This window comes from the organism of the source record quoted next, unplaced genomic scaffold, assembly GCF_019419815.1.
Source record: "Pyrus x bretschneideri cultivar Hongxiangsu unplaced genomic scaffold, Pyrus_bretschneideri_v1 Contig5, whole genome shotgun sequence".
NCBI classification, from domain to species: Eukaryota; Viridiplantae; Streptophyta; class Magnoliopsida; order Rosales; family Rosaceae; genus Pyrus; species Pyrus x bretschneideri.
In genome coordinates this window covers 2,935,202-2,961,752 of record NW_025999787.1, presented here as the reverse complement: position 1 = coordinate 2,961,752, position 26,551 = coordinate 2,935,202, and the positions used below count along the sequence as shown (strand labels likewise).

Sequence of the window (26,551 nt, the reverse complement as noted above, 5' to 3'; positions counted from 1 at the left end):
CATATAGGTGAGACCTATCCCGAGGATGAGCGCAGTCACTCGAGGCAAGGGGTTATGACCCTTCTACATACCAGTGAGTGGGCTTTTGGTTTTTCGTATATATCTATATACTTATGTTTTTCCCAGAAAGTGAAATGAAACGTTTATACAATTTTATGCCATGCTTTATGTTTGCCGTTGATTATGCATTATTAGTTGCATATATATATGTATGTTGTTGCTGCGGACGCACAGGTAAGTGCCAGGTAAGTTATGGTTTATGTTTATGTTCAGTAGTGATTTGAGATGCATAGAGAGCTCATAACCTGTACCCCCGGTGTTAGTGCTCCCGCCCAGAGTAGGGCACAGTCCTTCACGTGATGTTCACCTTCCGCACCACATGCTCATCTTGGATCCAAATTAGGTGCACAGTTCTGTCGTACAGACCACTTTAGGTGGTTTCGACTCGTAGGTGACCTGTGATTATTCACCCAGTCTTCACGTGATTGTAGCACTTGAGCGTACTTATTATACACCCAGTCCTGTCATACAGACCACTTTAGGTGGTTCCGACTCGTGTGCAGGTATAGTCAGTGAGTTGGAGATTTGAGCTCTAGATTCGGCCGTACAAGTCACGTTAGGTGACTCCGACTGATCGATTACATGACATTGTTTGGCATTACCTGAGTACTTGCACTTTATATCGAGGCATTTGACATGACATATTTCCGAGCATGATTTATATATATGTATATATGCTATTTTTCTGGGATGTATTCAGGTTTTATGGCGAGGGGTTAGAACTTTGTTTATGAAATGGTTTTGAAAAACTTTGTTTTTGCTCACTCACGCTTTCTGTTTTGCGCCCCTCCAGGTTTTAGTTCAGCTAGCGCTTTTGGTGGCTCCCCAGATGATTTTTCCGGCTTATCTAACAGATTATCACTAGTGTAGGACTACCTTCGGGTGTGTTTATTTAGTGTTGTTTCTCCCGGACTGCATTAGATCTTCCGTGCTCTGAACTTTGTTTCTCACACTTACGCTTGCACATGTATGTTATTTACTTTGTGTATAGCTGAGTTTTTATTTATTCGTACTTTTATTATTTTTAGCTTCCGCACTGTGCACATGGTTACGTCACTTCCACGTGACGACCAGCATGCCCTGATCTCGGTCGGAGTGTGTCACACCATATATGTGTACTTTGTTTTAGTTTTATATTTATAAATGCATTGAATCCAACAGTAAAAAAATAGAAGATCTAGTGGTCCAAATTTAAGTCCATCAGCTAAATAATTTAGTTTTTTTTCATGTGTTACATATTATTTCATTGTGTTCCACGAGTTTCATAGTGTTAGATTAGTGATTTTTCAATATTTATCTGAATCTAATTTTTAAGTTAAAATGTTCATAAATTATATTAAGAGAGTCTAAATATATATATATATATATATATTTTTTTTGAAAGTTACTTCAAGAAAAAATTATTTAATTTTTTTTTAATAATCTCGAGCTGAAATTTTAACCCAAAAGGATTGAAATAGACAAATTGTTTATGGGTTAAAAATTTTAGGTTTTAACCGTTGGAAATGGTCTAAGCAATACCAATAGAGAAAAGAGAAAATTAATTTAAGATTGATGGAGAAAAAACTTATCTGTTAGTGCAGTTAAGTCTTGAACAATTTCCTTAGTGTGTGTAAATATAAAAGATTTAGATGGGAAAAAAATATATGGAAGAGAGAAATGTGAAAGTGGAGAGAGAGAGTGTGGAAGATGTTTATATATTATTTTTTATTGTCTAAAAACAAAAATATACTATGATAACATGTAAGTAAGATAAACAAACTGCAAAATAGTTAGTGCAAAATTATATTATTATTTTTTATTAAATTAATATTATAATCTAATGATGTTTTTCTAAATTATAATACTAAATGGATGTTAATAAGTAATTTAGATTAGACAATTCGATGTCATGTCAGATTTGGAAACGTATACCCATAAGTTTGAACCTTGCGGTTGTAGGCCCCTACCAAGGAATCGCATGCATAATTGGGCATTTAGCAAAAAGTATGTTTTTTAAAAAAAAAAAAAAAAAACCCTCCAAAATTATAACAAAAAAATTTTAAAAACCCAAATTTAGAATGAATAATTGAAAAAGAATTTAAATGCAGGTGATGTTTTACAACTGTAATGAAAAACGATCATACTTATGCATCTTTTTGTTAATTTAATTTTCATTAATTTTCTTTATTTTAACAACTAACTATTTAACTCTAGCATAATCGCGATACTAGAAAACAAAGAATTTTGATAAATTGATCAAGTAATTGCATATTTGTTTTATTTTTTTTTATTTTTGGAAGCAATTGCATATTTGTTTTTGGGCAAAAGTAATTGCATATATTATGCCTGGCTGGCTGTCTGAGAAATTAAAAATGGGGAAAAATGAAGAAAGAAGATGGAAGTATTAGGTGGTAACTGAAATGATTTCAATTGGGCAACGCTGAATAAAAGTCGTCTCCCTTCCAGCACTGACCGACGGCTTTTCTCTTCTCGATTTTCCTCTCAGTCCACCTTCCTTCTCTCTCTCCCTCTCTCTCTGACTCCCTCCACTTTCTCTATCTCAAAATCCCAGCACATACAATTAGATCAAACCCATTTTTCCGATTTCGTAATTAGAGGAGTCGCTGATCTTCCCTGACAGTGTTCGATTTCTGCTGCTCCTTAGATCCAACGCAGGACCCAGGAGGATCTCGATTGGATTTGGGGGAGCTGAGGAGTGGTGGCTTTCTCTCTGTGTGCGTATCGGTAGGGCTGGATCTGGGCGGCCATGGCGTTGTCAGGCATGCGAGGCCTCTCTGTTTTCATCAGCGACATTCGGAATTGCCAGAACAAAGAGCAGGAGAGGCTGCGGGTCGATAAGGAGCTTGGAAATGTCCGTACACGCTTCAAAAACGAAAAGGTTAGTCATTTAGGTTTAGGGTTTTCCCTCTTCGAATGTATTGTTGCGTTGCAAAATTCGTTCTTGTTAAGTTCGGGGCTTGGGAAATGAATGAGGATTTTGATCTGGGGCATGGAGGAATTGGTTCATTGCTTGAATTGGGGATTTGGGTTTTTCTAGGTGTTTGCTTGGCTGCTGAGAAACTCTGAGAAATGAAAGGAAACTGAGATTTTGGAATTTTGGGTAGGAAACTTAAAATTTGCAATTTTGGGTTTCTATTAGTATGTGGAAGGGAAAATGTGAAGTGAGCTTGAGGTGGATTCTGATTCCAAAATAAAGGTTACATAGTGTATACAATTATTGGCGTTTGCGGTGAATTTGGTGGCATCGGCATTCCCCTTTTGGCTTTCAAGCTTACTTAGAAATACCTTTGCTGTGGACTCGTTATTCGAGAGTGGTAATAGGAATTTTGTACCGCATATATTCCTTGGTGTTATAAATTCCATTGAGGTTAATATAATCAGCTCAATGAATGGAGAGTTGCAGTTGATGGGCTTCAAATGATAGGCATGAAAATCCAGAGGTGTTCGCCTTCACTTGCTTTGCTTTTAGTCTTTCTGATGAATAACATAGAACCTTATGGAGTTTTAGTTAATGTTTACCTAGTTAATATGATAGGTTTTGTAATCTCAAACTGAATTCTTGTTATGAGAGGGAATAAGATGGGAAGTGAATCCTAGTCTGTGCCTAGGGAGATTGGAGAACGCATGGGGATAGTCTTGACGTTTCGTGGCATTGCTTCAGCTAAAATGTGTGAGTGTTCCCTCATTTAAATTCTATTGTTTGTGGTTCTAAGTTTACACAACATCCATTTTGAAAATTTCAAGTTGGATTGAAATTCATCCATTTAATAACGTATACCTAGTTGTTCTTATACTGAATTTAAGACTCAAATCTGTAATCACATTTTGGTACCCTTGTGATTGGAACATGAATTGTTTCTATCCATTGAACTGAACTTGATGACTGACTAAATCTTTTACGTGTCGGCATACTGTAAAGGATTTAAAAGTAGGTAAATGTCACCTGTCATCTTTAAACTACTATCACGGTAAAATGGATGTTTGTATTAAATCAGAGATATAAATATTTTTATTAAAGCTTAATCTTTCCTGTGTTGAAGATAAAATGTTGTCAACATGTTGTCAGGACCCTAAAGTTTAAAGAAATGTGAGGGACCATGGGGTGGTATTCCACAAGGGTACCGCTGTACATGGGCTAGTCTTAGAAAGTGTCATGTATCCATGTCTTATTCCGTAATACACTCCCTGATCTTCACTATAATTCAAAATTGTGGTTGGATATTGACTATGGTTGAAGCGATGGTGATTTGTTGTTGACCTTTTCTAGTAGTTCTGCACCCTCACATCATATGTTAGTTACATCATATGTTATGTGTCACCACCACTCTTGTATTTTTGTTGAGTCAGTGAGCAATATAATTTCTCTACATTTTTTTCAACTTGCCATAGATTTAATGATCTATTCTTGGACTGTAAATTTGGCAACTTAAATCATCGGCTGTGAAGCAGTTAATTGTTGTATGTTGTTTGTTTTAGCCTTATACCAGAGATTGTTGCACCATCTGTGGATTTTAGATTTGGTCATCAAAGATGTACACTTATATTGACTCATTTTTAACTCATGAAAATTTGAAGCATTTTTCAATCTTCTGATTCTTTTTTCATCGTGTCAATCAAAAGTTATTATTCTGTGTTTGGGAACAATTATTTTGTACTGCCTTGGTGACGACTTCTGTTAGCTATTACTGGTGATGCTGTTCCAGCTCCCTGTACATCATTTTTTTGTGAATGACACAAATTTTTGGTGAGAGGAAGAAGAGTGAAGGTTAAGGGAGATGTTGTGTGATGACTGTGTTTTGGGCAATTTGCTTGGAGGACATAGGAGGATGTTTCATACATTTGGGGAAGAGGAGCTGAAGATTAAGTTTGTCTCTTGGTACTGTTATGTGCTTTGGTTTCTTTTGAGTTCTGGGAATTTTTTTTTCTTGAAATTTTCTCTGGCTCGGACGGATGCTGTTATTTAGGTGATTAGTGATGTTTTTAAATGTTTTTTTTGCAGTTTGTGAATTTCGGATCTTTATATGGTGGTTATCTTGTCCTCTGCATTGTACTTTTTTCATTTTATTCATAAAAAGTGTGCTAAATTATTGTTCTCTCTCTCTCTCTCTCTCTCTCTCTCTCTCTCTCTCGTCAATGGTCATTTGACATCAATTATCTTTTGCTCTGATTTGTGCCTTTTTATTTTAATTTAATGTTATATAATAAAAAAAACGAAGCAAATACATTGTTCTCTTTTGTCTTTTCTCTTTCTCAATAATGTTTTTGACATTAGTTATCTTGCAACACAAATCCTATACTGTCTTCTCTTTGGTTTTGCATAGATTCTGTGGCATAGGTTGGGACATAGATCAATATTGTATTTTTTTTCTTAATTGTTAGAGGTCTATTTCCTTATGAAAATCACTATATTACTCAATACTGTATCTGTTTTTTTACTGCGTGCTCACGCTATTTAGCTAACCAAAAGGGTGACTGGTTAATGAAATTATCTTTAATTTTATCAACAGGGTTTGACACCTTATGAAAAGAAGAAATATGTCTGGAAAATGCTTTACATTTATATGCTGGGCTACGATGTGGATTTTGGGCACATGGAAGCAGTTTCTCTAATATCTGCGCCTAAGTATCCAGAAAAGCAGGTGATACATTCTTTTCATATCAATCTAAAAATAGACTAGGGGCTAGTTTGGGAAGTGCTTTTAAATGACTGAAAGCGCTTTTAGAGAAAATATATTTGGGTTCCAAAAGCACTTGAAGTGCTCTTCCAGGATTAACTTGCATTTTTAGTACAAACTGGTTTCAAAAATATTTTCTCTAAAAGCAGTTTAAGTCATTTAAAAGCTCTTCCCAAACGAGCTCCAGCACTATTTTTGCACCTTGCTTGCATGTATGGAAATATAGCTTGGAAGTTTACGAAGTAAATCCCTACTCTTCATTTTCTTTTCTTGTATATTAACCAATGGAAACAGTGATAGACATGTGTTTCGGTGTCACCATTCGTCACTCATATACCAAGTAGGTGTGGTGTATGAATTTGAGGTGATTTGAATTGTTTTCTACAATATTACCTCTTGCTCTCATACCAAGACCCCGAGTGGGTTAACTTTGTGAACACCACGCTGCTCAAAGTTCACCTGCTGACCTGGACTCCCATGTCCAGTTTTATACTTATAAGAATATAGTATTATATGGTACTTCTGCATGCATTTTTTATAATATAAACTTTAAAAAAATGCATAGTTTTCTTCTCATGTGATTAATTTTCAATGATAGTAACCTAAACCTTTAATTCTATTATATTGCTTTAGCTTCCATCTCCCAAAAAAAAAAAGTTAATCTCACACTCTAATTGACTTTCAATTATGCGAACATTTATTGCAGGTTGGATACATTGTAACAGCATGCTTGCTCAATGAGAACCATGATTTTCTGAGAATAGCGATAAATACCGTGCGCAATGACATCATTGGTCGGAATGAGACCTTCCAATGTTTGGCGTTGACTATGGTATGGCCATAGAAATTCTGTTAGGTGTTCAGAACATATTATTCAATTTTATTTTGAAATTGTTAGTGATAATGATGAGATATGATCTTATCTTCTATTTGTCTTCCATAATAATATACAATATTAAATAAGTATTTTTTGAGTAATATCTTGCACGTTTTATTTGGGTAGGTTTTTTCTTAACCTATCGCTTCCATGCTGTCTTTTGTTTGTCTTATTATTCTTGTGTCCCTAATGTACCAATCATTATTTCATTTGTATTCTGCTCTGTAGGTTGGGAATATTGGTGGCCGAGAATTTGCGGAGTCATTAGCACCTGATGTTCAAAAATTACTTGTAAGGGGAAGTGGATTTTTTATGTTTGGTTGAAATTAATAGAAAATGATGCTGTTGACTAAGTGTTTTTTATTCAGATTTCTAGCAGCTACAGACCACTTGTGAGAAAAAAGGCTGCACTATGTTTATTGCGCTTGTATAGAAAAAATCCTGATGTTGTGAACGTAGATGGCTGGTACGTGAACATGGGATTTTCTTCACTATTATTCCAATTTCCAATACTAATGCCTTTTGTGCTTATTTGATGGGTCTCTCTTTTTCTATTATTTTAGGGCTGACCGGATGGCACAACTTTTAGATGAACGTGATCTTGGTGTGTTAACATCATCTATGAGCCTTCTTGTTGCCCTTGTATCAAACCACTATGATGCTTACTGGAGTTGTCTGCCAAAATGCGTTAAAATATTAGAACGACTTGCTAGGAACCAGGATATTCCACAAGAGTACACCTACTATGGCATCCCATCTCCCTGGCTTCAGGTTTGTAATATATACATTTTTTTTTGTTTTATTTGTTAGACTTCTTTGCATGTACTGGATATCAAATAAATTCAGCCACCTATCCTTCTGATTCAGATTTATCCTGTCAAATCTATTTTATTAAAACGATTGTAGCTACCTCTGCTTTATGTCTTTTTTCTGTGCCATCTCCTCTTGTTGTTGAACCTTTCACCAATTACAGTGGACGGTGTCATTTTCTTCTTGCATGGGCCAGAGTACCATATACCCAGCATGATCCTTGCTATTTTAGATCATAACTCAACCAGCCTTACAGCTTAAACTTCTAGAGCATCCTAATAAAAGAGAAATTTAGCAGATGTGGCATCATTTTGTCTTCTTCGGATTTAATAGTAGTTTGTTAGGCAAAAGCTTTTTCTGGGGTTCAAAACTCTGATGATATTGAGTCATCTTTAAGTGGCATTGGCCAGTACTTGAGAATATTTTTATTTTCTTGCTGTGCCTGGACAATTTACTGGGGCATTGTCTCTATCGTTTAACTTTGTTGGATAGTCACTACGGCCCATAAGGCTTGGCTTTAGGCATTGCTTGGGTGAAATGGTGAGCTGGAATGTAATGCATTCAGTAGTTTGTAGCATTGGGTGCATATAAACGAATTTGTGTTATACTATAATTTTTGTTAGGACAGGTCAGGACAATGAGGGCTCTTCAATATTTTCCGACTGTCGAAGATCCAAATACCAGAAGATCATTGTTTGAGGTCCATTTTCTGTCAAGAACTTATTCTCAGTTGTGGTGTTATATTTTTTGCATCTATTAAACCTTGTACTGGTGATTTCAGGTCTTACAGCGGATTTTGATGGGTACTGATGTTGTGAAAAATGTTAATAAGAACAATGCATCACATGCTGTTCTCTTTGAAGCCCTCGCTCTTGTAAGCTTTCTGCAGTACTTTTTATGTATGATTGTGGTATTCAGGCACCATTTATTGAGAGTTTCCTTTTAATATGTGCGTAGACAGTTATACTTGCATATAGGTACACCTATTTGGCTGACTGTTTTTAATTCCTTTGTAATTCCTGTATCTTCTATTTGTTTTTGGCATTGATTTCCACTAAATTCAAGTCTTTTGTGCCGCAAGTGAAAGCAACAAAATATGGTCTCTGTGCATACGTGTATAAAGCATATATTATTTGCAGACATGCCATGTATGTATGTGCGTGGAATCATATGAACAGTTTCCCTTATAAATTTGTAAAATTGGTTTACTCTTGATTATTCCTCCTGCCCCCTTCTTTGTAGGTTAATCAATATTTTTTAAATGTTTATAAATTTGCGTTTGTGCAGTCATCCGAGATTATGACATTTGTACTTAAATTAGTTCAGAATATTTTCTTTGCTAGCTATCTTTGAAACTCTGTTTCCTTTTCTTCAGAGCACACACAACACGTGTCTCATCTATTATTTTTTTAAAGGCAAGTGATTCTTATGTACTTCGCATTATCATTGCCCAATTTTAGGTCATGCATCTTGATGCTGAAAAGGAGATGATGTCTCAGTGTGTTGCCCTTCTTGGAAAATTTATTGCTGTCCGAGAACCAAATATCCGATATCTTGGTTTGGTAAGTGGTGAAAACACTTATGGTTTCTTAATTCTTATTAAAAAAGTATCAATTGATAAATAATACATTTTTTTTTCATTCATTTTAATGCAAACCGTGACTGAAGAAAACTAAGGAAACTGTGACTATAGCTTAGAAGAGTAAACATTTTGCTACTGGATATGTGCATGATTTGAAGTCACATTGCTTGTGTAGGAAAATATGACCCGCATGTTAATGGTGACTGATGTGCAAGATATCATCAAGAGACATCAGGCTCAGATCATCACCTCATTGAAGGATCCAGATATCAGGTTACAGTTGTTATCTATTTGGATACTTGCTGAACATGTTAGATATCTGGATTTTTTTCTGTAAAAAACATCATTATTTTTTGTTTTGTAGCTGCTCTTATTTTAGTGCTCCCTTTTTCTATATCTTTAACCATTTTTGCTTACTGACATTGAATTATGTGCTCAGTATACGTAGGCGTGCTCTAGACTTGCTTTATGGTATGTGTGATGTTTCAAATGCAAAAGATATAGTTGAAGAATTATTGCAGGTATATCCAATGCTCGGTGTGGTCTAGTTGGTTTAATAGGATTTTGGTAGATTGTCTCTTGTTTATATTAGCACACATTTATTTTCTCCAAATTTCATTTGCATTTCAGTATCTTAGCACAGCAGATTTTGCCATGCGTGAAGAATTGTCTCTTAAGGCTGCCATTCTTGCAGAAAAGTTTGCCCCTGATCTTTCTTGGTAAGAGTCGAACTCATTTTGTTCTTTCATATATCCAATTCGTTTGAAAAGCATGGTCCTTCTCTGAAAGGAATATGATATTGGATAAATACGCGCATGAAGAAATCGAAAACAGGCCTATGATTCTGAGTTATTAAGCAACTGGGGATAGAATTAACTAAAATATCCAATGTGATGTAGAACCTGGTAGGCAGCTAACAGTGAAAAACAAAGAGAAGATGAGTGGATACTCAGGGAATAATAGGTGAAGAGACAGAGAAGCATGAGGTTCATAACGTGTATGGTGACTCTTGTTTTAATTTAAACTCATGTTTTGCTTATGAGGATGTATGAGATATGTAGGTTACCATTATAAAAGTGGTGATTTTCATGACCTTTTGAAAGTGTGTTTCCGTTTTTGTTTTGACATCTTTGACTCATTATGTGACATTTTACTCTGAAACTACATTTACTATTTCCATCAATGTCTAGTACAAACTATACCTAAGATGACCTAAGATGTGACTGAATGGTGAAAGCAGATCAATTTACCTAGCTTCTTTGTTTCTGGTTTATGTTGTATTCTACTTTGCTACTCGGGTTAGATAGGGTTAGGCTTTATTGAGTTTATTACACACACGCGCACGCACACACATATATTTGAAAAGGTAGTATCAATCAATTTTTTGACTGGGTGGTTGATTCTGTTAATTACTTCTATTCTTCTGGATCATTCTGGGCATCTCTTTCATTATTTGTGGACTCTTGAAGTAAATGTATTATGGGAAGTAAACCTTTGTCAATTGTGGACTCTTGAAGTAAATGTATTATGGGAAGTAAACCTTTGCCAATGGTTTGCATAATGATATTGTACAGGTATGTAGATGTGATTCTTCAATTAATTGACAAGGCTGGAGACTTTGTTAGTGATGATATATGGTTTCGTGTTGTGCAATTTGTTACAAATAACGAAGACTTACAGGTTAGAGTGCTTTAGTGCAATTTGATTGATACATATGTTCATCTTAGTACCTATATGACTGACATGGTATTCACTTGATCAGCCTTATGCAGCAGCAAAAGCTAGGGAGTATTTAGACAAACCTGCTATACATGAGACTATGGTTAAGGTGCGTATAGACTATGATTTGATTTTCCGGACAAGCTTTAATTCAATATGAGAGATTATTGTATGCTGGATTAAGTAGCATGTTCTCTGTAAGACTTGTGTTGTCAGAATGTGAATCTGGACTACACATTGACATTCTGGCCAAAATCAACATGATCGATGTCCCAAGTTCAGTCTTGAAAAAGAATATTTTCTGGCATACGAGAGAGAGAGGGAGAGGGAGAGAGGGGGGGGGGGGGGGGGAGGGATTGAGAGCTTAGCTTACATAAGGAAGTTAGAATTGGCTTTGCTAGGAGTTTCTTTAGAAATTTCATTGGCATGATGTCATACACCTTGCTGCCAATAGGTATTTAGTAAGGTCACTACTTGTCCACTGATATTGTACCTTTTTTACTTCTCTTTCTGTAATAAATAAAATTAGTATGTCTTATATAAAAAAATAGAAGATAAGGAGGCCGAGAATTGTAAGATCGTTCTTAATGGAGATTCTCATTATGTTCTAAAAAGAGTCCTATGGTTTTGGGTTCTAAGTTGCAAATTCGTCTTGGGGCAGAATATTTCTGTAACACATGATTTTCAAGAGTATCATTTCAATTTCAGCGTTCCAATCTTTAGTGTTCATTATTTCTCTTGCATATTTTTCTACCAAATTTAACCATCTAAATAAAATAGATGGCTTGATTTGTTTGGAATCAATACACATGCAACAGGTCAGTGCATATATCATTGGAGAATTTGGCCACCTTTTGGCCAGACGGCCTGGGTGCAGTCCGAAGGAATTATTTAGTGTCATACATGAGAAGCTTCCTGCTGTAACGTAAGGGAACTTAAATCTTTCTCTGTTTCTTAGTCTTGCTAAATCCAGTTATCATTTATGTATATATCTTACAGACTGTATGATGTATTTGCAGGACATCTACGGTACCTATTCTTCTTTCAACATATGCTAAGATCTTTATGCACACTCAACCTCCAGATCAGGAACTACAGAATCAGATCTGGTCAATTTTCAACAAGTGAGATTGCCCTCTGCACTTCTACTTTCATGAATTGGTTATTTTTTGTTTTCAAATTCTGTGTTTTTCTTTATTGCATGGTTGATTTGAGCAATATTCAGCAAGAAGTGGGGTTGTCTTTTGCATCTTTACTTTCATGACTTGGTTCTCTTTTGTTATTAAATTCTATGCTTTTCCTTGGCTCATAATTTCTTCCATTCAGATATGAGAGTTGCATTGATGTTGAGATACAACAAAGAGCTGCTGAATACCTTGCCTTAAGTAGGAGAGGTGCAGCTCTGGTGGATATTTTGGCTGAAATGCCTAAATTTCCCGAGCGGCAGGTAGATTTGTTTTGCACTTTCCTTCAGATGATCAGCTAGTTCACAACACTATCAATTTCTTGGAAATTATTGAAACAAACTTTAATAGTTATATTTTTGTTTAATATGTAGTCTGCATTGATCAAGAAGGCTGAAGATACAGAAGTTGATACAGCAGAACAAAGTGCTATCAAGTTACGGGCCCAGCAGCAAACATCGAGTGCTTTGGTTGTGACTGACCAGCACCCTGCTAACGGGACCCCGCCTGTCAACCAGCTTGGTCTTGTCAAGATGCCTAGCATGAGCAGTAATGCGGTTGGTATTGTTTATCTTTTCAATAACGATTCTGATTTTTCTTTCATTCTGTGTATATAGGGTATGCATATTGTAGTTTCACATACAAATATTATGTCTTATTTTGAGTGAATATTGATGCATGTTTGGGTATTGTTACAGGATCACAATTCAACTGACCAAGGGTTGTCTCAGGAAAATGGTACTTTGAGTCAAGTTGATCCTCAGGCACCTGCAGCAGATATACTTGGTGATCTATTGGGTCCCCTGGCTATTGAAGGCCCTCCCGCTACTGCTGGTGGGCCTCAGCAGAATGTAATCCCTGGATTAGGAGGTGATCCAGATGCCGTGGATGCTTCAGCAATTGTGCCTGTTGGTGAGGAGCAAAATTCTGTTCAGGTACTTGCTGTAAACATTGTAGGCAATCATTTCTGTGTGCTGTATTTCTTCTAAGTTCTAAGTTCTAAGATGTAGGTGGAACTTGAAAGTGTTAACTATTAGATAAATGTGTTTTTGAAGTAATTGTGTTTTATGAGTAGCTTAATGCGCTACTATTAGATAAATGTGTTTGCCTTTGATTCTTGTTTTTTGTCGTTTATACTTATTTTCTAATACATGTAACTAATTTTACAATTCTTAAATGCAGCCAATAGGAAATATTGCTGAAAGGTTTCATGCTCTCTGCTTGAAGGATAGTGGTGTTCTTTACGAAGATCCTAATATTCAGGTTTTCCCCCAAATTATAACCATATTTTTCTTGTTTATAGATGTGATAGTTTCCACATTTTCTTCGAGAGAGATTATGAAAATTCATCAAGGCCTTATTAGGCTTATAGTGACATTCATGTGATGTTATGCCAGATTGGAATTAAAGCCGAGTGGCGGCTACATCAAGGATGTTTTGTTCTTTTCTTGGGAAACAAAAATACTTCACCACTTGTGTCAGTTCAGGCTATAATATTACCTCCCTCTCATTTGAAAATGGAGCTCTCACTAGTACCGGATACCATTCCTCCCAGGGCACAGGTACTAAATGATACTGTTGTAATTAAGCTTTGGTGGTTGATCTCTCTCTTTCTCATATTTAGTAGCTTTGTGTGTTTTTTTTTTTTTTTTTTTTTTTTTCCTGTTCTGTAGGTACAATGCCCGCTTGAAGTAGTGAATCTCAGACCTAGCAGGGATGTAGCAGCTCTTGATTTTTCCTACAAGTTTGGTAACAATATGGTACTTACTCTAAAAAATTCTTGTGTTTTTTTAGTGTCCTATGAAGCAGACAATAGGTCGTATGATATTTGTTGTAGATACTTATAGTAACCATTTTGTAGGTCAATGTCAAGCTTCGCCTCCCAGCTGTCTTAAATAAATTTCTTCAGCCTATTCCAGTGTCTGCTGAAGAGTTCTTTCCTCAGTGGAGATCACTTTCGGGGCCACCTCTGAAGCTTCAAGAAGTGGTATGTCTGTCAAGGATTTGTCACATTTTGTTATATTTGTATTGAAGAAATTCCTTTTACGTGTTGAAAATGATTGACAACCATTTATATTGACGGAGTGAATTCTGATGACATAATTGCTTATTAGTCTCTTTCGGTTAATCTTTTACTGAATAATTAATATAATTGTTTATGGTGATGTGTCATAATCTACTGGAAAGCAGGATGATAGAACCTGTTAACTGTTACACATCAGAATAGGAAACACATGATAACCATTTTGTAGTAAATTTTTAGCATTGTTCAGTCGGTTTATCGCTAATCCCAGGTTGAGGTTAAATTCCTATACATTGGCTAGCTACTTTATTTAGCAATGTGGTGATATTTTCCAGTAAACGGTGCAGGTTAGAGGTGTCAAACCAATGCCACTTGTAGAAATGGCGAATCTACTTAACAGTTTTCGGTTGATGGTTTGTCCGGCACTTGTAAGTTCCCTTCCTATGTTTAAATTTTTCTTGCTAGTCTGCCAGTTATTTAAGGTGGTCACTAATTTATTCTCTATTTTAGGACCCAAATCCAAATAATCTTGTTGCAAGTACAACGTTTTACTCAGAAAGTACACGGGCCATGCTTTGCTTGGTAAGAATTTTATGTTTGTTTCCAGGACTGTAGAATTAATTGGTGGATTTGATTCCACGACTTTCGCTATTATGGCACAGCTGAAACCCCAATTGTCGGTTTATTGTTATAGATACAAAACTACATTGCTTGGCCTTTCCCTTGTATAGGAATTTTATTAAGTTTTAGGAACTATCCAAAACTTTATGAGAAAATGACACTTCAGAATTGTAACAGGTTAATGAAAGTTGCTTGTTTATGCTCCTCAGGTTAGAATAGAAACAGATCCAGCAGACAGAACACAGTTGCGTATGACAGTTGCTTCAGGGGACCCTTCATTAACGCTCGAGTATGTATTGCTAATGTTAAATTTTTCAGCTTTTGGAAGATAGAATCCTCTGACCTCTGAGTGATGTGTAGGTTGAAGGAGTTCATCAAGGAACAATTAGTTATCATGCCTACAGCTCGCGCACCTGGACCGGTGCCACCAGCACCTCCAGTAGCTCAACCGACCAGTCCAGTTTCAGCATTAACGGACCCTGGGGCTATGCTGGCCGGCTTGCTGTGACAAAGTGAAGGTGATGTGTGAGGATTTGTTCATTATTATACACTCGTAAATCTGATTTATACAACCTGCCCAGTGGTCTCTCTCGCGCAAAGTTCAAGTGGTGGACAAAGAAAATCCCACTGCAAGGGCTAGCGGAATTGAAGTGTGAGCTGATTTGTGCGGGCAGCATTAGTGTGAGTGGATATTTCCACGGGTAGTTGGTCGGGGTTTTTAGATTCTTTATGTACAATGCAATTGTGCCTACGTGAGAAATTTTCTCGGTTTTGGGGTGAGGGTATTTTTCTTTTTCTTTCTCGTTTCACATTTTTTCCCCTTCCCGGCGGCAGCGGATTGGTTTCTGTAGTTACGGGGACTTGACAGGAGAATGTAAGATATCATGAAGTAGATTAGTTGTAGTAGAAGCTTGTATTTGTTTGTTGCCGATGCATAAATTTGTTATTCTCAGTAATACAAACGATTGGGTGATGTGCAGTGTGATATGTTGCCCCGAACGCCACTCGTTTGTATAATACCTTTCTTCTTCTTTCTGTCTTTCTTTCTGTAGAACCCAAATTAGTTTTAAAACTACAGATTTACCACAACTTGTCCTTGTACGGGAGTAATAATTTAGGTGGATGACTTTTGCAAGATTATAAGAGCATTTGCACCAATTGGTGGTTTGGGGGGTGCAATCGCAATTAGAAGCCTAGGGCAGTACAATTGCTCTTACTATTCACTCTAAACCGTAATTGCCTTTGTGCAAATTTATCAGTTTGGAAGGAGGAAGGGTAAGGAGGATTACTATTAACATATACAATTTTTTTTAATTTTTTACTGAATGTCTAATTACAACAAACATAATTAAAGTCTAATTCCAATAATAGGATTGTAGTAAAACAAAAATTCAATTGTGTGAAGAAAGAAGAATATGGTTGGGTATTTATAGAAAAAATTTGGGTATTTTTATCCAAGCAGTTGATTTTCAAAATTATAACCTTCGGAAGGTCAGGATTCTACCATGTGGCAGCTAACCACAAAAGAACAATTTTTTTTTCGCGTTGGAGGAGTTCAGATTAAACGCTCAGATTCGAAAACCAATGGTTCAGATTAAAGGACAGTTAGAAATTCAACAGGTGCATTTTCACCCAAAAATAGCGGTTTGGCTAGGGCTCATGGTTGTCTGCTGCTTCAATTGTGAGCTCCTCCCCTTGCAACAATTGACAGGGCTCCCCTGTCAACTGCCCTTCATTTTTGCAATTGCTGGAGTAGATTATGATGGGTTGGGAGACAATTTTTTCCAATTGCAAGGGCAACTCCACAGGGGTGGAGATGCTCTAAATAAATCGGAAGATTCCGAAAGCTATGGGATCAAAGAAAAAACAAATAATCTGCTCTCTTTTTCTTTCCGCTCTTCCTGTTTCGATTATTGATTGTGCAATACTCTTTCAAATAAACCTAACTTGGATGATAAAGAAGGAGGATAACAAAAAAAAAAGAAATGCATTTCAAAAAGCTGAAAAAAGCAAAGCAGAGGTCAGGTTACATGGCCAGAATTTGAGAGGTTTTTTTAGTTACCTCCAATATCTTAAGGAACAAGTGTAGTGACAAAATTATATATCTTATGAGATATATTGTCTAAAACTTTTCAAAAAAAAATATTTTGATAAACTGTTAAGACATTGCTGTTTTTTATTTTATTTTTTACTGACATTTGACGAGATTATAATAACATTTAACATTTATTTTTAATGTTGCATGATAAATGTGTGACTGTTTCGTTAGACACAAAAATTTCATGGTTTTGATTTGGAAATTGATTTTTTTTTCCTTTTTCGTATTATAATTTGATGCTATATTTTTTTCATTCATTTGCACAAAAAATTGTCTGATAGATACACTGTAAGATGAACACAAAATAAAAAATAAACACACCATCAAGCATGCGAGAAGTATGAACTCCAATTTTATTTTATTTTATTTATTTATTTATTTTTATGCAGCAAATGATATGCCACCAATTAAATTTGTACTTTAATTAAATTTAGAATTTGATCAGTCATTGAGCTACAAAGTTATAAGGTAAAAGTACATTTTGACCCTCAAGTTTTTCGTCCAATTTCAAAGTCATACAACCTTTTTAAAATTTTTTAAATTTCATACAACGGTTTACGATTTCATACTAACGTTGTACAATCATTAATTACTCCGTAAATCTGATCATTAAGTGATATCATGTGGTAAGCGCAGATCCCACATCTTGCTGACTTTGAGTCCAAACTCGTGCCAAGTGGTTAAAACAGATTAAGAGAAAAAAGTTTAGTTCACAATAGGTGGCACAGGAAAAAAAAATATCTATAATTTAGGAATTAAGATAATTGAGAAAATACTTCAAAAACAACATCTTGCACGAGAGAAGGAAATTATTTGCACAAACAACTTTCCACAATACCAAAAAGCTTCCTCAGTACGACCTGATTTCATAACAAGAAAACTGTGGTTGGGATTTCATTTACACAAGCAATTCAATCAGATAAGCACAAAAAACCTGCTTATCGTCTGAACTCTGTTCAGACCCAAAAAAAATATGACGGCAGTGAAACAATAACACCCCATTTTCCGGTTACGGAAAAATCGGCCACTTTACGTTAGAGCTCCAAACCCCCTACTACTACATTGTGGTGCCTCACTATTTAAATGGGAAGTCATAATTCAGCTTCCCGAACTTCTCAATGTAACTGAATCTGACTGAGAAACTGCCGGGGGAAGGTAATAACTGTATCATCAGTCCGCCAGAAGCAGTACCATTAACAAATTAACTCCGGGGTTAGAGAACTGAAATTTCCATATTTGATATCTTGCCTTTCTCATAAATCAAAAAATTTAACCATCAAGAGTCGTTACCTTGCAAAATCTTGTCCAGAAGATATCCCTCTAAAAATTGTTTACAGAACAAAGCCTGAAGCCTTAGGATGGTAAAACAGCTACCGCCACTCTCTGCACTGGCCACACTTCCAGCTTCCATTCACTGGTGATGATTCAGTCCAAGGAGAACACTCATTGTGTATCAATAGCCCACAGTTCTGGCAGGAAAGATCGGGGGATGGTTCTTGAAATGAACACACCTGACATTGCATCATATCAACAGCAGACTTTACTTCATCAGTGAAAGTAGCCATGTTATACTGATCAGAGCCTCCATCCTGGAAAACTGTATATTGGTTTTCCAGATTTCCTGATTCATCTGCAAATGCTTCGAATCCATCCAACTGGTCACCATCATCAGGTGCAAGCAACTCATTGATAGTGAAGACAGTTTGCGGTTCCATATTCTCATAGTTCAGATCTTCATAGTCATGCACCATCTCACCTTCAAATCCATTCATGGAGGCATCCCATTCAACATGGGATGGTGCAAAGTCCATGGAATTTGACAGGTAATTCATTTCACCATGTGTAGATATTCCAGGATGAGATATGTTACTCTCATGAAAGCCATTGACATCCTCTTCACGCTTAATACCCCTTCTCACTGGTAATTTCCTAGGCCCTGGCTCAGCAGTATTCCATTGAGCATTAACTTCCGAATCGTACTCTGTAACTAACTCAACTTTAGCGAGAGAAAAGAGAAGAGGATCACCATCCTGCATGGGCACTTTCCTCCATGGGAAATATTGGAGTAGCAGGTTCGTACAATTTAGAATCAGATATGGAAATGGTTGCAGAATCAGAGTCCTCTCCAACTGTTTCTTGCTTTGAACGCCTAGTGTGAACCTTCTTGTTCTCAAGCATCTTTATGTTTTTAGAATCAGTGTAAGGACACAAAGGTGATTTTATCCTCCGACACTTGCAACACTTGAAACCAGCCACTTCAGAAATCTTTGACTCGTCGAGCTCAACAGCTTCGGCATGGTACCAATCTGCATCACCACACACATAATCCACCTTAGACACACACACGCTCACAGAGAGAGAGAGAGAGAGAGAGAGAGATAGCCAAAAATACCACTTATGGGACCATACTTACTTTTGCAAGTTTCGCAGCATATATACATCAGATCTGACTGATATGGCATATGGCACAAGTGGCAAACAGGATACAACCCATGCACTTCTGAACCATCTGCAAGAAGTATGTTATTAAGCAGGAAATCAGTGTCAGTTTCCTGGCCGTTCTTCTTCTTCCATATAATACCCCAAGAACAAATGCCGCGACGTTTTTTTGCTGCCAAAGCAGACTCTGAAGTTGCTTTCTTCTCGGAACGGGTCCCTTGTCCTTTGACGTGTGTTACTGGTTGATTGTAATTTTTGGTCCGTACAACACTGGTGACTGTCATGGGAGTTTGATATTCTTGCATTTGCAAGTGCAAAGGACTAGTTGGAGACTCCTTCAAGTTTTCATTTTTAGTGAAAGCCTTGCATGGTAGCACTGCTTGCAAGTGATCAAGAACTCAACCTCTTCATTTATAGAAACTGTTGAACTCATGGTACAGTCCTCATGACAATAACCTGACAACAATACAGAAGAAATTGCAAACATTGGTAAAAAAAACTTTAAATACGTTTAAGAAGTTGGTATTTGATCATATAATTAGCAAATCCTGCATTTTAAAAAAGTAGTTACTTAGCAACTCTTGCTTAAATCACATTTTTTAAGAGATTCCTAATTAAAACACTACATTTGTAAAGACTAAAAGAAGGTTGTGTCAATGTACCTTGACAGATGCTGCACTTGAATGCATTCCTGAATTTACAACAGAGAAATAACGACTCAGTTTTTGACATAGCAGTATAGAGAACTTAACAATTAAAAAGAATAAATCATATGTTGTAGTTACCGCATTAAAACATTCAGTTGACATGAAGAGCAGGAACACAAGTCCAGATTATCTCTCTTGCACACAAGATAGAAAAATATGTCCCTGCGGGGAACCTTCCACTGCTGTTTCTGTAACTTGCGAAACATATTCAAAGGCTCCTCAGCTGATGGCAAAAGAGCTTTGCCCACCCTTTCTTCATATTCTTTAATCAAATATAAAGGAATGCGCAGTTCAGGAAACCAAAACTTGTTATATCCATCTTGACTTTCCTCTGTTTCAATGATACTCTTCATTACACGGTTAGGCAGATGCTTTTGACTACCGAAATCAACCCCATATATGGTACTGTTCTTCACAGATTTTTTATCACATATATTTGCATTTCTAAAAACAGATGCATCTGTCTCCACACCCTTCCCATCGGGGAGGTTCTGCTCAGGACGAACAAGATCACTCCATCTCAGATGATAGTCCAAATATCTGACCTGGTGAAATATTACAGTTTAAGTTTCTTAAGTTATCAACTACATACATCACCAGGTAACTTAAAATGTTGCCAGGCCAAGAGATATAGGGGTGAACAGAGCAAGGAATTTATGTATTTGCAAGAAAATAACAAACCTGAAGTGCAAGCTGTGATGCGTTCTTACTCATTTCAACTGCAGCCCTCCATACTGACTGCCTGCTTCTTTTGGGAATCTCAGAACCATCAGCATAAGATATACCAGGAATTTTCTTCCAACCACCTAATGGACCACACAAAAGCCATTAGTACAGATCCCTGGAAGGAAAACCTTCAATAATTCAAAGATATCATTGCCGGGGTGGGGTGGGTGTGTTTAACAGCTAGTTTTGAGGAAAGGCAAAGACAGAAGTTACCTTGGCGAGCTGCTTTTTTAACCAGTGAACATGATAAAATTGCTCTCTGGAATATAAGCTTTGATAGCTTCCCACCTTGCCACCAGACAAAACTCTGGTCATGGCAATCATCATCTTTATCGTCATGAATCGCATTCTGCTTCCTACCCCTCCTGCTGTTTGGTCCGCGTTTTTGTGTAGTGCCAACAGAGCAAGTTGCACCTTGAATCATCGAAGATTCAACCAACCAATCATCCACCAGCTTAATCCACTCCCCAGATAGAGCAATGGTTCGGATATTTGCCTCAAGCTGCAGATAAGAGACACATCATCCATCAGAACAAATGCATAAGCATGAAAATATATATCACAAAATAATACACCCATACATAGGATATACAAGGGAATTAAATAAACCGCAGGTCAAATTTTAGGGAAGAAAATAATATGAGATGCATAACTCATTTCAAGGAACCTTGCCAGGCATCTTATGCATTTTTCAGTCACACATACGCACACACTGTTGCTATAAATATTGTTTAAAAACTAACGAAAAGCAGACAAGTAGGCACTATGCTGCAACCAAAGTAGTCATAAAATACAAGAGGATTATTTCACTAAAATATTCCGGTACAGATTCAACAGAATAACTAAAAAGTTTTCACTATGCTAGAATAATGAAGTGATTGCACTTATATTGCACTCATTCCTACTAAATTAGTAAATTTGTATAACTTGGCTGCCATTGGTCTTTCTCACTAATCTTTACAAGTCATGTGAAACTTAAAAAGAAAAAAAAATAGCATATACATTACCAAAAGACAAGCAAAATGAAACTGATCAATGAAATTAAAAATTTAGTTGGCAAACTTCAACTTCAAAGAAAATTGCATAATTGCCAATTAGTAGAAATTTCAAATCGCATGCTTTCAATATATCTACTGAACTCAAAAATTCAATTTGAAACTCAAATCAGATCGCAAAAGTTAAGACATAAATGGAAATAAATGTCCCTATAATCCTGCAACTGTCCTAATGAGTGGTTTGAAATTGGTCCTCTGATTTCAGTAGTCCATTTAATCCAACCAAAATCATTTTAGGCATCACTTGTCAGTAGTTGACATAGGAAGTTTAATGATGAAGACCAGATCATAATCAATACGATTGAGTTTCATGTGGTGGAGCTCATGGAAGATAGAAACTACGGCCCCTTTCACTAAACACTAATGCCTACTTGAAAAGGTACTGATCAACTAATATCTACACAAAAAAACAGAGGTCAGGATATTAAAAACTTACTTCAAGCAATAGCGCTTTTATTGCACAGAAACTTGATCCTTGATAAATTTGTTTGCGCCACTGGTTTCTATAATTTTCATTTACAAAGGGTCCAGTTACTAGGCCACCTAAACTCTCCTCCATGTATAAAACATATGTTGCAATGCTTACAAGATTCCCCTCCCCATTCTTTATTGGATGCAGGCTGGCAAGGGTCTTCAGTAGTACCTTTGGTGGCACTCAAAGCAGCATGATTTAGCATACATCCTCTCTTGCTTGACACTGAAGCCTTACAAGAAAGACACCAACCACACCTCTCCCTTGGAACCTCCACAAGCTTCTTTTCAGAACTTGGCCAGAAGAATCGTGAGGCTGTTAATGAGAAGGCTTTTGTTTGCAATGAAATGTTTGCAGACACAACTTTCCTGGGATTGCCTAAAGCCTGACTATCTGAAACCCGAGTTTCTTCTGATGATATTGCAGCAAGTTTGGAAGCAGCAGATGCAGCAAACTCTCCATGCATATAGTAATTTATGTATGCCTGAGGTTTATAAAAAGCCCCCATGCATGCATGCTCACTGTAAGAACTGTTGATGTTCCCTGAGGTGCATGTACTACGGGCTACTGCAAGTGGTCTCTCAACTGAACTTTGGTGGGTCAGATGAGATGGATCAGCCTGCTGGCTACCAGTACCATTTGGAACAGAAAATTCCATTTTCTGCCTTGTACGTATCTTGATAATCAAAGGCCGGCGCTCCTGTGGTTCACTGCCACCATTGCTCTGAAAATTAGGAAGGTCAACTTGGATCTTACCAGAGGCATTGAGAGATGAAGCTGCCGTGTAACCTAAATTGGTATGACTTACACTAGTCACATAATTCTCAGCCTTGATCGGATCTGTAACTGTATGATTTTCCTTGCCAGGCAAAGGAAGTGACCGAGTAGAAGATTTTGCACCTTCCTTTGTATATTCCAATGGAATTTCTGTTTCAGTCGCTTCTGGAAAAGATAAGACACTTTCTGGGATACTCCAATATTGTAAAATTGCCTTGCACACATCTGAGTATAAAGCTGTATGTTGGCCAGATGAATGTAAAACTTTAAGGACTTTTGGAATATCATTCTGATTGTAATATCTAACACATGGTTCTGTATTGATAGTTTCCTTGAGCCTGCAAAAATCATGCCAGGAGATTAAAACAAGCAAGCAGATAGGTTGAATGACATTCCAAATGAATGAGAAGACATTAAGAGCAAGACATATAGACAGAACTGGAGAAAAAAATCCAAGTCCAAGGTAGAGACGGAGGTATCTCCACGAACCAATAGTAATGAATTTTTTTTAGGAAAAAGGTTCATCAGTAATTAAAATTCATAGCAAACACAACAAGGGGGAACTAAAAACCAAAGATGTTGAAAACATACACCAGTAAGTGGTTGCAAGTACCCATGAAGATGTGCTCGTAGGAATCAATGCCAAATATTTGTGCTCCTTTAACAGATGTTCCCATTGTAATTGTTGGCCCAATCTTATCAATTGTGCACTCGGGACAATACCAGGACCCTTCTGGTATAGACAATTTCATAACACCAATACACCTTGTGTGGTAAGCAGAAGGACACCCATCACAGCAAAGCAAGGTTCCATCCATGCCACAAAGCCGACATTCATCAGAGTTGCGATCTGCATCATCCACGTCCTCTTTTACACCTTTGGAACTGATTGAATTAGCATTACCAGACGTGCGATTAGTTTCCACCTCTTCTCTGTCCTTCCAGGCGGAAGTTTTAGAATATCTCGGGTGAACCCTTCTTGGCCCACTTACAAGAGGATTAGTTACTTCTGCATCATAATCTATTCCGACTTCTGATTCTTCACGCATGTCTAATTCATCTCTCAGATCTTTAGCATCTAAGACATCGTTGCAAAGGATTTGCAAAATAATTAACTTTATACCAACTGATAGTAGATAATACTCCTTACCCAAAACATCATTATAAAAGCCTCTCCAATCAGGTCCTTTTGTATATCCCATAATTGTCAAATACTGGACCAAGTAAACTGGCCAAGTCAATGTATCAACCAAGTTCCAATCAATGCACCTGCAAATAAATGATAAACATAATCCTGAAAGTTTAGTAATGGAACTATAAACAAAAACATCAGATATGTGTATATAGTAATATTTTACTGCAATCATTTTTCTGGTTGTAAAACATAATACAAGAAGGGTAGCTAGGTTACTACCATACTGCACTTGAAGCTAATACAGCTCCTGCAATGTACTGATATTCTAAAAGATCCAATCAACTAATGCACTGAGAGTTGTATGTATACCTCAAACACTTTGGTGCTACCTCTGAGCCATCAGATGAGAGTGTTTCAAGATGACGCCTCAAGGCACGCAGCAAAGCAACATGAATTGCATCCAACAGTGTGTTTGGAGCACAGCAATTAAGCGATCCCACAAAATCATCCAGTGTGAAGGGGTTCAAGAACAGGGAGATGCTAAATGATCGCAAGAAACCATATACGGAAAAAAGATGTGAAACATACTGCTCTGGCACGCCTATGGTACCTGAAGAAGGCGGCAATGGTGGTGGTGGGACAGGGGGTGGCTTATCATCAAAACCCATATCTCTATCCTGTTCATACTCACTCGAATCACTAGACGAATCATCGTCACCTTCAATTTGAGTCTCATCACTCTCGATCTTTACTCCACCGCCCAAATCCCTCAATGCTGGTGAGTCAATCCTATCTGCCTCCTGGACTGAGTTTACAACATTCTTATCCAACCCAGCTGCAGTTTCCCTATTCAATTTCGATACTAAATCATCTAATTTCTTCCTCCTAACATTCAAACCAGTGTCAAAATCATCATCACCAACAAGGATGCGACGAATCTCGCCACTCTCCAAGTCCTCACAATCACCATCTTCGTAATTAACTCTATACAACCCGGCATCATAATACAGCAACTTTCCCAAGAAAAACCCCACTCCTTCCAAAGTCTTTCAACACATATCTACCCACCAACACAATCAACCTTGTCTCCACAACCCGTTTCTTAGCTTCCGGACCCAATTTCAGGTCCTTTTCATCCTCCACTTTACGCTTCCTAGGGCGACCCCTCTTTTTGACCACCGGATTGTCCATATAGCCAATCCGATTGGATCCCAACCCGAAATCAAACCGCCACAAAAGCCCTAAGCTTTTCCCCAAAATTAAAGCGTCTTAGACTATCGCTAAGCAGTAAGATTTGGATAACAATTCATCCAAAATGCTGCAATATCCAGGTGTGTTCAGGCAGATCCTATGGAACCAAAAAACAAAAACAATCGAGGAGTGAATATAAAATTGTTTGAACTAAGTTCCAATAAAAAAAGAAGTATGCAGATTCGAAAGTTGTGCCTTTTTCTGCTGATTGAGAAGTGGATTAAATATATATGTGCAACAACGATACCTGGTTAGGGTTTGATAACCGCCATTGGAGATGCCTCTGGGAGCTTTGGGAGAGAGATAGAGAGCCACAGAGAGGGGGAAGAGAGAGAGAGAGAGAGAGAGAGAAGCCCTATTGGGACAAAACGACCGCCCACGATCCCTGACCGAGTTAAATTGCCACGTGCGCGTGATTTCCATGACTCGGAACTCAGTTTATTTTCACGAGTGGCCAGTTTGAACTCGGACGAGTTGGTTATTGTACAATTTTTTTTTCATGGCGCAGATTATTGCGTGGCAATGTTTACCAAAAATTGAAATAATTCCGTAGCGTGGTATTTCGTGTGCTGCGGCTCTATGATACCCTGTGGGGCGGCTTTATGTAACACTTGTAATCCCTCACTTTCCCATTTTGGTAAATTGAAGGGTGTTTGTTTAAGAATATTCAATCAGAATTTAAACAGAATTACAAAAGGTGTAGTATATTTAATCAGAATTTGATTTTAAATAATTTTAAAAAGTGAAGGATTTTGATAGATTGGGAGCAATATCACAATATACTTTAGGTATTAACAAATCATGCATCTTCATAAACAACAAAAAAAAAGAAAAAACTTTCATCAAATTATAATAAGATATTTTAAAATCTCAATTGAGCATAAGCTTTAAAGAGAAACAAAATAATACATATAGTAAACATTTTAACAAATGTTACTTTTTGAAAGAAAATACGATGTTCTCATTAATATGAGCAGAGAAAACATTCAAACTGATATACATTTGTAAAAAAAAAAAAAAATTGTCTTGACTATCAAGCAATTCAAAGAAATTTTTTTGTAAGCATGAGTAAAGTTATTATTGTTATTTTTAGTGTCAGACGTTCAAATTCAGCGTTGTAAACTTTATCATAATATGAACTTTGTAAGATATTATTTGTAAATAATTACCACTGCATCTCTCACCTCCAACTATCACTTATAACAAACAAAATAAAAAATCAATAAATAAGATCATGTTCTTTTGTCACAATAAATAGATAAATAAAACTATAAAAACATGTTCAAGTAGATGAAGTGAAATATTCAAATCTATGTAGTAACTTTGCAAATTATTAT

General features: G+C 36.8%; 2 protein-coding genes across 5 annotated transcripts; one reads left to right on the top strand and one right to left on the bottom strand.

Moving 5' to 3' along the window:
• The first annotated feature begins 2,702 nt into the window (after positions 1-2,702).
• Positions 2,703-15,589, top strand: LOC103954740 (AP-2 complex subunit alpha-1). 4 transcript variants are annotated; one of them, XM_048569042.1, is made up of 28 exons: positions 3,790-4,939; positions 5,063-5,087; positions 5,571-5,702; positions 6,445-6,570; positions 6,844-6,906; positions 6,984-7,081; positions 7,179-7,386; positions 8,054-8,125; positions 8,207-8,299; positions 8,886-8,987; positions 9,183-9,280; positions 9,447-9,528; positions 9,638-9,726; positions 10,582-10,687; positions 10,770-10,835; positions 11,545-11,651; positions 11,746-11,850; positions 12,053-12,173; positions 12,285-12,467; positions 12,609-12,845; positions 13,093-13,173; positions 13,308-13,472; positions 13,584-13,670; positions 13,772-13,897; positions 14,281-14,361; positions 14,444-14,515; positions 14,764-14,843; positions 14,915-15,589. In XM_048569042.1, the coding sequence occupies exons 2-28, from the start codon at positions 5,085-5,087 to the stop codon at positions 15,060-15,062; spliced, it is 2,931 nt and encodes a 976-aa protein (XP_048424999.1). In that variant the 5' UTR covers positions 3,790-4,939; positions 5,063-5,084; the 3' UTR covers positions 15,063-15,589. The 4 variants fall into 4 exon arrangements, with proteins under 4 accessions (XP_009364838.2, XP_048425000.1, XP_048424999.1 ...); XM_009366563.3 differs by lacking the exons at positions 3,790-4,939; positions 5,063-5,087 and adding an exon at positions 2,703-2,941; XM_048569043.1 differs by lacking the exons at positions 3,790-4,939; positions 5,063-5,087 and adding an exon at positions 3,599-3,733.
• A 1,889-nt stretch (positions 15,590-17,478) lies between these two features.
• On the bottom strand, positions 17,479-25,602 carry LOC103954745 (DDT domain-containing protein PTM). The gene is given in 14 exon segments (XM_009366566.3): positions 17,479-18,694; positions 18,696-18,958; positions 19,066-19,458; positions 19,461-19,547; positions 19,754-19,782; positions 19,877-20,343; positions 20,480-20,604; positions 20,738-21,026; positions 22,016-22,216; positions 22,218-23,166; positions 23,420-24,097; positions 24,333-24,973; positions 24,975-25,311; positions 25,462-25,602. Coding segments are annotated over 13 exon segments (4,974 nt in total). The 5' UTR covers positions 25,155-25,311; positions 25,462-25,602; the 3' UTR covers positions 17,479-18,022.
• Between the last annotated feature and the right edge of the window lie 949 nt (positions 25,603-26,551).